At 29.9% G+C, this 13904-nt stretch overlaps 1 protein-coding gene across 3 annotated transcripts; it reads left to right on the top strand.

Annotated features, from left to right (window-relative positions):
- Positions 1-1433: 1433 nt before the first annotated feature.
- Positions 1434-13904, top strand: Sc35 (SR family splicing factor SC35). 3 transcript variants are annotated; one of them, XR_014437720.1, is made up of 6 exons: positions 1434-1795; positions 2554-2697; positions 6948-7145; positions 7244-7335; positions 10769-10967; positions 11424-13903. XR_014437720.1 is itself a non-coding variant. In XM_083093707.1 (4 exons), exons 1-4 carry the CDS (start codon positions 1614-1616, stop codon positions 7248-7250), a joined length of 531 nt encoding a protein of 176 aa, XP_082949833.1. In that variant the 5' UTR covers positions 1434-1613; the 3' UTR covers positions 7251-8564. The 3 variants fall into 3 exon arrangements, 1 of the variants encoding a protein (XP_082949833.1); XR_014437719.1 differs by having other exon boundaries at positions 10769-13904; XM_083093707.1 differs by lacking the exons at positions 10769-10967; positions 11424-13903 and having other exon boundaries at positions 7244-8564.

Genomic DNA, 13904 nt, shown 5'->3' with positions numbered 1-13904 from the left:
AACTCAGCCGATCTTACTATCTGTAGAAATAGATTTTATATCAGAAATATATATTTATATAGCAAAAATTATATATTAAATATTACTACAGTCCAGAAAATTATAATATACTTAGCATAAAACTGATTTTTTATACAAGCTATAAAAAAAATTCTTCTATATTTTTTACTTTTATTTTTTCACAAGAAATTATTTTGTCAATTATAATTAATTGGATTACATATATTACCATCTTTTTATATAAATTTTATTATTATATAGTTTATTATTTGAAAGCGAATATAAAATAACAATTAAATACATAATCACAAATTGTGATCATTTTCTGAATGATGACTACATTATAAAACAATTATAAAAGATTTACTTATTTATTGGTAGAAAAACATATTTCAATTATCTACGCTTATCCACGATCCATGATATATTATGCGATTATGCGGAATTAATAATAAATTAGTCATGGATTAAAAGTTACAAAAGAGATAAATTTGCTCGTTTTGCTTACACTTAAAGTCAGTACACATGAGAAAATTTTAGTATTTACCATAAGCAAATCGACCAATCACAGGATGGCGTCCATTTTATATAGCTTCCGGCTAACTTCACAATATAAAAAAATTTAATTAAAATTAAACGAATGACTCACAAACCTTTTTAATTATACTTCAAAACTCTTCATACGAAATACAAACGATTCATAAGGAGAATTTTTAATATTTAGTTATGTTGGCTAACTACATACTGTAAAAATGATTAATTTTTTATAATTATTCTAATTACTCACAAACGTTTTTAATCACACTTCAAACATCTTCATACGAAATACAAACGATTCCATAAGGAGATTTTTGGTTGGCTGAAAAATTTCCGGCTAACTTAATACGAATCCTTAAACCGTGTTGGTAGAAACGGGCATAGGCTTGGTGGCAAACCGACCGTTTGATACGCGTATCAAATGTTATGTTCGTACATTTGATGTAAACGCAGTCGAATTAAACGTTTGGTGCGCATTACTTTTGATTCGCTTATCAAAAGACGTACGGTGTAAACCAGGCCTGTGATTGGCCACATTCAGCGGACTCAACAGTTGGGCAACATTACTAGATTTTCCGATGTAACTCAACGCTGATTGGTCGGACCTGAAAGTAGAGACCAATCATATTCGATTGCTACTTAGCGGTTGAGTCCGCTGAATGCGGCCATTGGTTTCTATGTTTGAATTCACCAATCATATTCGATTGCTACTTAGCCCCTCAGTGAGCGGTTGTGCTTCTGGATGCATCCACTGGGTCTGTTCTTTTTAGCTGCACTGCTGCACTAGTGCAATAAGTTAGAAAGAGACAAACATACTTTCTTTCACTCTAACTAATTGCATTAGTGTAGCAGTGCAGCTAAAAAGAACAGACTCACTGTGTTTCAATCTAGTATCTAGTATCATTATATGTAAAGTCTCTTCCATTCCGAAAAGTAATTCAAAGCGTTCGCCATCTTCTTGTTGCTGGTCCTCGGAGCCTTGGAATTTTGTGGTCTTTGGATAGAATAATTGACTTGGAAAAAATTCGTCAGTTAAAAATCTTGCCTGCTCAATCGTAAGAAGCAAATTCGTGAAGATGAGTTATGGTAGACCTCCGCCTCGTATCGATGGGATGGTCTCTTTGAAAGTCGACAATCTTACATACAGGACAACGCCGGAGGATCTTAGGCGCGTGTTCGAGCGTTGTGGTGAAGTCGGCGATATTTACATCCCCCGCGATCGCTTCACGCGCGAAAGTCGCGGCTTCGCATTTGTCAGGTGAGCGATCAGATGTGACAGCGGTTGATGCACCGTGAGTATGTAGCATATTGTCGATTTAACGGGATATGTATGTATTTAACATTTCCAAGATCCCAAATACACGGACGCGGTTGATAATGGTGCTGACGTCATGACAAGAGTTCCATTATATACCGTGTGATTTTAGAGCCTAACCATTCCGATAGTTTTTATATTGACTATGTAAGAGTTAAGGTTCTCTAACAAAATTAAACAATCCTTGATAGAAATAATTTTATAATTTTTCACGAAAATTATAATATTTTATTATTATATTATAGATTTTTTAGATTATTTTTATATATTTTTTACACCAGTTAAAAAACTATAAAATTTAGATTATATTCGTAGTTTTTCAAAAATTTATAGAAGTATACATATAGAAGTTGTGATTTTCTACAACTATATTACATAATTATTACTTATAACTTTTACAATTTATTACATTGTTCATAAAAATATTTGTAAAAATTTATAAATATTTTTTACAACTCACTACAACTTTCTACAACTTATCACAAATTTCTACAATTTTTACAAATTTGTAGAAAATTGTGATTGTTAAAAATTTTTATTTCTTATAAAAATTGTAAAATTATTTCTAACAGAGACTGTATCAGAAAATTTATACATTATAGTACGTTATACAATTTATACATTAATTATACATTAGAAGAAAAAATCCTGAAAATGTTCAAAAAGCATAAATCAAATGCTTTAAATATATTTTTTGATAGATTCTACGATAAGCGTGATGCGGAAGATGCATTAGATGCCATGGATGGAAGGCTGTTGGATGGCAGGGAACTCAGAGTTCAAATGGCACGATATGGACGTCCAACATCTCCTCATCGAAGCCGCGGAAGTCGTCGTCGTGGACGGTAAGTTATTATCATTTTAGATACAATACATACTGCAACTATCACATTTTATAAGAAAAACTCTTTCTGAATGAAATTTAAAATTTAGAAAAAATGTTCAGAATAAAATTGTATATAACATAGATATCAGTTTTGAAACAAATTAATGTTTTTATTTCAGACATAAGTTAATTTAATATCGACTAAATTGCTAAATCTTGTCTTATTGAATAATCAGTTTCAAAATACAATAATATGGTTTTCAATTTTTAATTTTTACTCCTTTTACTTTCTTATTGATAAAAAAACAATATTATATATTAATAATGGATGATAAGAAAAATAATAATCTCTATGATGAAAAATAGATAAAAGATTAATAAATTAATAGACAGATGAATAAAACAAACAATATATAACAATACATAATTTTTGAAAGCTTGAATATTACAATAATGTATAAGGTTAAAAAAAATATGTTTTATAATAATGTTCTCATTACTTTGTCATGTTATTAATATTCCCAGTAAACATTGTTATATTAATGTTATATAAAAATAATAAAATGAAATGTTACAAGTAGGTATTACTGATAAGATATTAATTGTAATTTTCCATGCAAAATGTAATATATGTTATATTTTAATTATATTTTATATAGATTTGATTCATATAGAATATGGAGATAATTAAATGAAACAAATTATATATATTTAATCACTGATATCTCTATATGTAATTGAATAGAACATCGGAAGCCAAAGTTATTGCATTTAGCGAAATTTTTTGCGTTTCGAAATATAATTTTTTCGTTTATTGTTTTTTTTTCACTTAACAGATCAATCAGGAAGAAAAAATAAAAATTTTGAATCGAAAATCGCATGGAATGGAGCGCATTTATAATAAACTTTATATATACTTTAATTTATAAGAATCTACAACTTCGAATTTCTATTGTCATCAGTTTTATCGTCCTATTCAGCCTATGACTATATTTTAATTATGTATAAAGATCAGTGTATTTAATTTATAAAATTGAGGATTTAATTTACATTGAAATTTAAATTTTTTGCTTTAAATAGATAGTTAATGGACTATTTTTTTTTCATACATTTATCCATCCAATTTCAAATAATTTGTTGGATATTCCTTATTGGGATTGCATTAGAAATTAAATTGACAAAAAAAAGACATGCTTTAGATTTTATATTATTCATTCTTTGTATGCTTTATATATACATTCATTTATGAAAAATGAAAGATGAAAAATTAAATGTGATTTAGCTAAGTCTAATTTTATCATGTAGCAATAAGCAAAAGAAAATATATACAAGGTGTTTCATTTAACTCTTACACCTCAAATAACTCTGTTAGTTTGACATATATAAAAAAGTGGTAAAGAAAGAAGTTCTATGAATGAAAGGGGGACATAAGATGGTGACAATTATTTGACTTTGGATAGTCTTTTGAAGGTCACATGAAGATCACCTCCAAATTCCTAAATGGAAACTTCCATTTTTCATTGCATTCTTACTTGTAGCTTACTTCGAGAGCTTTTCAAAACACTATAATAAAGTATTTTTTCATTGAGTATATTTTCGAGTTATGAGGCTTGAAATAACTTCTTAATTTTACATAAACCGTAAAATATCTAGTAAAATATTTATTTTTCGATTATCTTATCTCGATACTTTTATGCACAAAATAATGTGAGGAATCAATTGGTGTAAAAAAACACAGTTATTTTTGAGAAAAAATATGTAATTTGCAATTAACAATTATCAACAGCTACGAAATTATAAGAAATACGCCAGGAATCTTTGAGCGTGTTAGACAGTCAATGGTTAGATGGATGGAAGCGTGTGTTTTAGTTAACGGTGGACATTTTCAACAATTTCTGTAAATAAAAATGAAGTTTTTTCCTTTCATGGTTTTCCACTTTTCTAAATCAGGTATTAATAATTAAATGAGTTGTAACTCTTGCGGGATGTATTTTTGAACTAACGTTTATGAGAACTTTTTTCATCCTTATGACGAACCCAATCCAATCCCTGATTTTGACCAACTATTTCAGGGCCACCCTGTATATAACAATATTATATTGCAATAATCTCTCTCTTTTATATTACTGTTGTGTAATGTTGCAAAATAATATGTATGATATATTACATAATTACATAATTGATTTGATTACTTAATTACCAACTCTATACATGACCAATATTCTGTATGTATCAATTCTATATAACTACACTGTTATATATTGTTACATATGTTATATTATATGTTAAATCTATGAAATTATAATTAATCTATGAATGGGTAATTACAATTCAACCAATCATACTTATGTATATTATTTGTAACATTCTGTTTTATTACTTTCATATAGGTAATTTACTCTATATTATTTGTTATTTTCACATTTCTATCACTGCAACAGTATTTACTGGGATTAATAAAATAGAGAAAGTGGCAGAATAAGTACAATTATAAAGGACTCCACTCAAATCTTATGGTGATTTTAGTGAAATTGTTTAAAAGTTGGGTGTTTTCATCTATGACCTCCTGATCAAAAGTTTCAATAAGCACGACCTTTATAAATGAACAGATTTTTTGTTACAGGCGTCAAAACGGAGAATTAGATGCATGTGCATACGCTGGAGATGTATTCGATATTACATGTGGAAATATGCGTGTATGTTGATATATTCGCGTGTAAGCGCGCGCGCGCGCGCGTGTGTGTGTGTGTGTGTGGGAGAGAGAGAGAGAGAGAGAGAGAGAGATAGCGCGCGCGCGCGCGCAGAGTTTCTCATTTTAATTGTATACCCCGATTAACATCGCAGAAAATGGTCGGATGAAAAAATATTTTAGACAAAAAGTTGTAGGGTTTGGATGGGGACATCTGATGGTGACATTGGTTTGGCCTTGAATGAAAGTGCCAAGGTCATATGGAGTTTAACTTTGTTTTTTTTTAAATGGAACTCCCTATTTCTTATTGCACATTCTTGTAGCATATTTCGAGAGGTTTCCAAAATACTACAATAAAGTACTTTTTTGTAGTGTTTTTATGTACTTTTCGAGTTATGAGCAGAGTCCGGATCTCGGTGCCGTTTTTTCCAAGTGCATGCTGGCAGCTGAGCGTCGCGAAAAACAGTACCGTCTACGCCGCGCCGGTCTAGTGATCTAATAAACATATATTTTTATATTTATACATATATGTATATGTATTTGTATTCTATGCAGCGATGCGCCTTCTTTGCTACGTTAGATGCGGACTCTGGTTATGAAGCTTGAAATATTTTCTTAATTTTACATAAATCATAAAATATCTCGTAAAATATTCATTTTTCGATGATATTTCCACGATATTTTTATGCACAAAATAATGAGAGGCATCAATTGGTGTAAAGGAAATACACATAGTTGTTAAAAAAAAATATATGTAACTGTTAATTGCAAATTACGTACTTTTTCGTAAAAACAACTATGTTTTAAAACTGTATTTTCTTTACACCAATTAATTCCTCTAATTATTTTATGCATAAGAATATTGAGGTAATATCATCGAAAAATGAATATTTTACGAGATATTTTATGATTTATGTAAAATGAAGAAATTATTTTAAGCCTCATAATTCGAAAAGTACGTAACGAAAAAATATTTTATTGTAGTATTTTGGAAAGCTCTCGAGATATAATACAAGAATGTACAATGAAAAAATAAGGAATTTAAAAAAACAAAATTGAATTCATATGTCTTTAGCACATTCACTCAAGATCAAACCAAAGTCATCATCAGATGTCCCCCTCAGAACCTTACAACTTTTGTCTAAAACATTTTTTCACCCAACCACTTTCTGCGATGTTAATCGATATGCATAATTAAAATGGGACACCCTCTACACACACACACACACACACACACACACACACACACACACACACACACACACACATGCATACATGCGAATATATCAACATACACATATATTTCCATATGTCGAATACATGCGTATGTTCCAGCGTACATGAATCTAATTGTCCGGTTTTAACAATTAAACCTTGTAACAAAAAATCTGTTCGTTTTTGAAAGTCGTGTTCTTTGGGATTTTAGATCAGGAGGTCATAAACTAAAATCCAACTTTTAGACAGTTTCATTGAAACCACTTTTCCATAAGATTTGTGCAGGGTTTTTTCCAAAATGTACAGCTATTTTCTTATAGTAGACAAATATATATACAAGTTTTAATATTTGAACATGTTTATAGATCACGCAGTAGAAGTAGGGATCGTAGGCGTTCTCGATCTCGATCCCGCAGTAGATCGCGTAGCCGCGATAGAGATCGTAGGCGCTCTTATACCCGCAGTCGTAGTCGCTCTCGTTCTGATAGCAAAAGCTCGCGCGGAAAGTCACGCTCACGCAGCAAGTCTCAGGACAGGCAAAAGGATAGCCGTTCCAAATCTAGGTAAGAATTATTTAATTAATATCGTCGTTAAAATGATTCAAACAACAATAAGCTATTAGATCACTTATTATAATCGATCAATTTTTTTTTATTTTTAGGGACTGAGCTTGTCAAAGAACATGCAAGAGGATGACAATGAGTGTGTGCGCATCCAACGAGTGCCGAATAATCTATGTTGAGATTGCAAAAGGTATTCCATCATCTACTATAGCAACACTCGCACGCTTCTTCATGTTCTTCTATCATTTAAATACATACATGTTATATACATATATATATATATATATTTCAATTAATAACTACATATTTCCTTGATTTGTGGAGACGCGAGTTAGTTTCTGCTCTGTAATACGTGTATTTTTTTCTCACATGCTTTCCTTTTATTCGCGTTTTATGACGTTTTCGTTATGCAACTATCGCCGTTCATGTTTCATGATTAATCAATTGATAATTAATTCTGCTCATTCGCGTGATGATTTAAATTTGAATCGTACTTCGTAATTCAATAAATTTTAATTAATAAATTTTATGATGTTAGATTTATGCATCATTTGTTGTGAAATCCACAAAGCTACATGCAGCATTTACGATATTTTTCATCGATGGAGATTAATAATGCAAAATAGAAATAAAGTCTTATTATGATTTATTCTTCTACTTTCTAAATATTCTCTGTCATATAATATTATGCTAGTACACACTTTTGAACAATGTTGACAAACATTGCAAATATATATAAACAATTTTTTTGTCTATTTCACATTTAGAGCTTTATTAATTTTCTAAAATCACAAATAAAGTTTGCTCAAAAATTCTTCTACATACTGTCACAATCCCATTTCGTAAAAAGAACTCTTTCTGAATGAGATTTAAGATTTAGAAAATAGTGAGAATAAAATTGTATAAAAATATACATAGATATCAGTATTGAATAATCAGTTAGTTTCAAAATACAACAATGTTTAGTTTTTTAATTTAAATTGAAATTTTTGTCTCTTTTATCTTCTTATTGATAAAAAAAAACAATATTAATAATAGATAAGAAAATAATCTCTATAATCTAAAAGAGAGATTAATAATGAAATAACACATAACATAACTTTTTGAAAGCCTGACTATTGCAATAATTTATAAAAATTAGAAAAAAATATTCCTAAATCTGTATTTAATAAAAATATTCTTTATAATAATATTCTAATTACTTAAGAATGTTTTTGTCAACAATGTCTTTGGGTGTGCACACTAAAGTCAAGGAAAATTTTTTAATACTTGGAGAATCATTTCAAATTTTTAGGTTTGTTTTCACGCACGACAATATATTTCTAGAAATAAGTTTTGTGTTGATAGGCAATCGTTCATGTAAATCTGCATATCGTAGATTCATTTGTAATAAAGCGCAATGGATTGCAGAAAACGGAATTGTCTACGTATTCCTTGTTTTTCCTTTATGAATTTTAATATATAATATTCTCTTGCTCTAGGTAATTATTCATAAAAAAACTTCTGTATATATAATATATAAATGCTAAATCAATGTGTATCACAAGATAGTTTTTACTAAAATATAAATTTTTTCAAATTATTTTTAAATTATAATTGTTATTCATTCAGTTGTATTGCGGGGAAAAATGATCAGAAAAATTCTTTTACTTTAGACTTCTGCCAATTACTAAATATGTTTAATTAAAATAATAAATAATACAATTTCTTTTTTTTATACAAAGTATATACAAAATATATAAAAAATATATACAAGGTATATACATACATATTCGTTGTTTTATACAAGGTATTTTTTAGCTGGTATATGAATAAAAAAAAATTTTTCTTTTTATTTAGTATGTGTAATAAATTTACATATATAATTTTACTTGTACAAACAATATGTAAGCAAAAAATAATTCCTTAAAAGCCTTAAAGATAAAATCTAATAACTTTTGCTCAATATACAAACACACATATGTATGTATGTGTGCGAGCGTATGTGTGCGTGCGTATATACAAAATACAATACAGAAATTAAATATATACATGTGTGCATTATATACATATATATATACATATACAGAGTGAGGGGCATTTAAAGTATTACAAGTTATTATTTCTGAAAGTACACGTTATAGTAAAAAATGTATCAGATAAAAGTTATTTGACTCGAAGAGGGACTAAGAAGATACCATTGGCTACCTTGTATAGTCGTTTGAAAGTCACATGAAGGTCACCTTTAATTTTTTAAATGGAACTCCTATTTTTTATTGCACATTCTTGTAGCTTATCTCGAAAGCTTTCCAAAACACTACAATAAAGTATTTTTTTGAGTACTTTTGAGTTATGAGACTTGAAATAATTTCTTTATTTTATATAAATTATAAAATATCTCGAATTCATTTTTTGATTATCTTACCTCAATATTTTTATGCACAAAATAATGAGAAGAGTCAATTGGTGTAAAAAAAAACACAATTGTTTTTAAGAAAAAATATGTAATTTTGTAAGTTACATATTTTTTTCTTAAAGCAACTGTGCATTTTTTACATCAATTGATTTCTCTCATTATTTTGTGTATAAAAGTATGAAAGTAAGATAATAAAAAAATGAATATTTTACGACATATTTTCTAATTTATGTAAAATGAAGAAATTATTTCGTAACTCGAAAAGTACTCTATGAAAAAATATTTTATTATAGTGTTTTGGGAAGCTTTCGAGATAAGCTACAAAAATAGGGGTTCCATTTAAAAAATTAAAGATGATCTTCATGTGACCTTCATATGACTATCCAGGATCAAACCAATAGCACCTTCTTATATCCTTCTTCGAGTCAAATAACTTTTGTCTGAAACATTTTGTTATAATGTGTACTTTCAGAAATAATAGCTTGTAACACTTTAAATGTCCCACCCTGTATACATCGATATATATTATACATTATTGCATATTATGTTAAAATTACCTATATTTATTTACCTATTTGCTAGCGATTGGCTAGTTCTTGGAATTTTTTTAGAAATCTAAGAAACAAGAAGCTTATAGATCCTTGGATTTAAGGGTGATTACGAGGTATTAAATTAGTATTTCGCGAAAAATTTAATTGCATGTATAATTGTTATAATCAAAATGTATATGTACAATTATTTTATAATTTCGTAAAATAGCAGTATATATATATATTGTTATTTTATTATATGCATTATATATTTCTATTTTTTATATTATAAAAAATAGAAATATATAATGCATATAATATGAAAAATATAATTCATACATTTTTTGAAAAAATTATAGATTAAATAAAATGAAATCACGTATATACATACAAGTTTGCGCGAGATATTTATGTTTCATAAATTAATATTTTGTACCTACCATTGCTGTTATTCCGTGCTACGATCTTGATACATAAAATCTTGATAGCAAAGTTAATCTAATGGTTACACTATAATCAAATTTACATGTATTTTAGATATATTAATTCGATATTTTTGTAATATATCCCTCATATTCCCATTTGTTTATTCCCTGTGTGTTTCCTTATCCTATAAAAAAGAAACTACCACTACTTTCATACACGGATGCGACGCATATATTTCATGATAACTAAGTTGTTATTTTATGGTGCCACAGGCGGTGGAAAGGAGTGGCGTGGCGCGGGTGTAGCCGATGATGGGGTAGCTGAGAGTAAGCAGTAAGCCGAGTAGCAGGGGGCTGTAAGCAGTTTGCAGTAGCGAGAAAGAGAGAGCGGTGTTGGTGCGGTGCGGTGCGTTGCGGTGTGAAGCGATCCGAAGCGGTCTGTTCCGGTCCGGTGCGCTCCGATAATCGAGTGGTTCGTTCAAAGCGGGTTTGCGAAAAATCAGGCCAAAAATGAAGGGAATACACACGCACACGCACGCACATACATGCATGCATGCATACATGCATACATACATACATACATACATACATGCATACATGCATACATACACATACGTATATATACGCGCGCGCGCATACATGCATACATACACATACGTATATATACGCGCGCGCATACATGCATACATGCATACATGCATACATACACATACGTATATATACGCGCGCGCATACAAAAATATACACATCCATGCATATATACATACATACATACATACATACATACATACATACATACATGGCGCGCGCGCGCACACACACACACGTATGTATGTGTGTATATAGGAGAAAAGTAGGCAAAGGGGATAGATATGTTAAATGATCCATTCAGACAATCCATTATTGCGAATCTGCTGCTGGTTTCTAGGAACATCCAGGACATCATATTGGATTCTAACATCACGTCAAATAAACCATTACCAGATTCAAGAAAAGAATTGATTGATTCATAGTACATCGCATTCATTGATCAATCATCGTGAACGGAAACATGTGATCTAATCATATATAAATTATGATAGAACAATACAAATACATTTCAGCATTTATATGACAATTGAGGAAGTAGTAGTAATAGAGAAAGAATTTACTAAATAATCTGATGCTGATATAATTTACTCAATTTGAACTCTAATATAATTTATTAGACAAGAAATTTCAATTTTCACGAGATCAGATAAACTTGCAGGCTACTATTACATATTTCTTTTGCGATATGTAATTTGTTATAAAAGATATAACATATAATTTTTTATATGTACACATGGTTCAAGAAGAAAAAAAAGAAACAAGAAAGAGAGTAATCAATTTGAAGTTTTTTTATGTACAATTTTCATGATCACGTGCAATTTTGAAAAATTTGTGATTAAAACAGGGAAAAGCTATTTTTATGCATTTTATTGTATTATAGTTATGGTACATTATAACATGTTAAAGAAATTTTTGATAAAACTAAATGTATTATTAAGAAACTTTTAATCTTTGACAACAATTTGTTATATCAGCTATGGTTTTAATTTAAGTTTTTAATGGTTTTAAGTTTAATTTTTTTAACAGATCTTTAAAAAAAAAGTAAAAAGAAAGCGACAATTTACGCGCTTATTTAAAAAGTTATACAAAGGATATAGTTGCTTCAATATATATTGTTTACATTTTATTTTCTTAGATATAACAATAATATTAAATCATAATCGTAAATAATGCAAGTTTTTGTGCGCAAAAATTAATATTCCTTAATTTAATATATATATACAGGGCCATTTTAATACGTCCACGGGAATATCTCCTCAGATAGGGGCGATAGCGAAAAATGCCTCAGACAAAAGTTGTATGGCTTGAAGGAGGCCATAAGGTGGTGTCATTGGTTTGACCTTAAAAAGTCGTTTGAAGGTCACGTGAAGGTCACCTTCAATTTTTTAAATGGAACCCCCTATTTTTTTATTGCATATTCTTGTAGCTTATCTCGAGGGCTTTTCAAAACACTATAATTAAGTTAGTTTTCATTAAGTACTTTCCGAGTTATGAGGCTTGAAATCATTTCTTAATTTTGCATAAACCATAAAATATCTAGTAAGATATTCATTTTTCGATTATCTTACCTTAATACTTTTATGTACAAAATAATGAGAGGAATGGATTGGTGTAAAGAAAACACATAGTTGTTTTTGAGAAAAAATATGTAGTTGTTAATTGCAAATTACATATTTTGCAAATTAACCCTGTATATCCCTGAACACTTCATCACGTACTTGTGAGGAGGTAGAGCGCAGTAAATTAAATAAAGAAGTCCTATACCGTTTAATGATTTTCGCAATAATAATAGAAATATTAATTATTAAAATCGGACGAATGAGAGAAGCACTCGACCGCTCGAGCTATAACACGGCCCACCGTGTCAGACATTGCCTGCCGGCGCGCGGCGAAACGTGAAAATGGCGATGGCGGTAACCACGAGTAGCAGCGCGCTGTCCCTCCCCTCGCCTCGGTAGGCAATGTCTGATACGGAGGGCCGTGCTATAGCTCGAGCGGTCGAGCGCTTCTCTCATTCATCCGATTTTAATAATTAATTTTTCTATTATTATTGTAAAAATCGTTACATGGAATAGGACTTCTTTATTTAATTTACTACGCTCTACCTCCTCACAAGTGCGTGATGGAGTGCTCAGGGACATCCTGTATATATATACAGGGTGTCCCATTTAAAAAAACGCACCTCGATAATTCTTCAACGAAGCATTTTCAGCAAAAATGTTTCAGACAAAAGTTGTATGGCTTGAAGGGGGACATAATATGGTACCGTTGGTTTGACCTTGGGTCAAGGTCAGGGCAAGGTCACTTTGAATTTTTTAAACGGAATTCCCTATTTTTTATTACATATTCTTGTAGCTTATCTCGAGAGCTTTCCAAAACACTTAATAAAGTATTTTTTCATTGAGTTCTATTTGAGTTATGAGGCTTAAAATAATATCTTAATTTTACATAAACCATAAAATATCTAGTAAAATATTCATTTTTTGACTATCTTACCTTAATACTTTTATGCACAAAATAATGTGAGGATCAATTGGTGTAAAGAAAAAATAGTTATTTTTGGGAAAAAATATGTAGTTGTTAATTGCAAATTACATATTTTTTCTCCGAAACAATTCACCCAACGTCACCCAACCCAAGGTCAAACCAACGGTACCATATTATGTCCCCCTTCAAGCCATACAACTTTTGTCTGAAACATTTTTGCTGAAAATGCTTCATTGAAGAATTATCGAGGTGCGTTTTTTAAAAAACGACACCCTGTGTGTGTGTGTGTGTGTGTGTGTGTGTGTGTGTGTGTGTGTGTGTGTGTGTGTGT

Source organism: Camponotus vicinus, unplaced genomic scaffold (assembly GCF_025532165.1).
Source record: "Camponotus vicinus isolate PSW18456_S1 unplaced genomic scaffold, iyCamVici1.0 SCAF_3, whole genome shotgun sequence".
Classification (NCBI taxonomy): domain Eukaryota; kingdom Metazoa; phylum Arthropoda; class Insecta; order Hymenoptera; family Formicidae; genus Camponotus; species Camponotus vicinus.
This window is presented reverse-complemented; position numbering and strand designations above follow the sequence as displayed.

Coding starts and splice junctions, on each gene's coding strand:
- Sc35 (XM_083093707.1), top strand. CDS start 1,614: ATGAGTTATGGTAGACCTCCGCCTCGTATCGATGGGATGGTCTCTTTG. Junction 1,796..2,553: donor CGCGGCTTCGCATTTGTCAG/GTGAGCGATCAG, acceptor ATTTTTTGATAG/ATTCTACGATAAGCGTGATG. Junction 2,698..6,947: donor GGAAGTCGTCGTCGTGGACG/GTAAGTTATTAT, acceptor ACATGTTTATAG/ATCACGCAGTAGAAGTAGGG.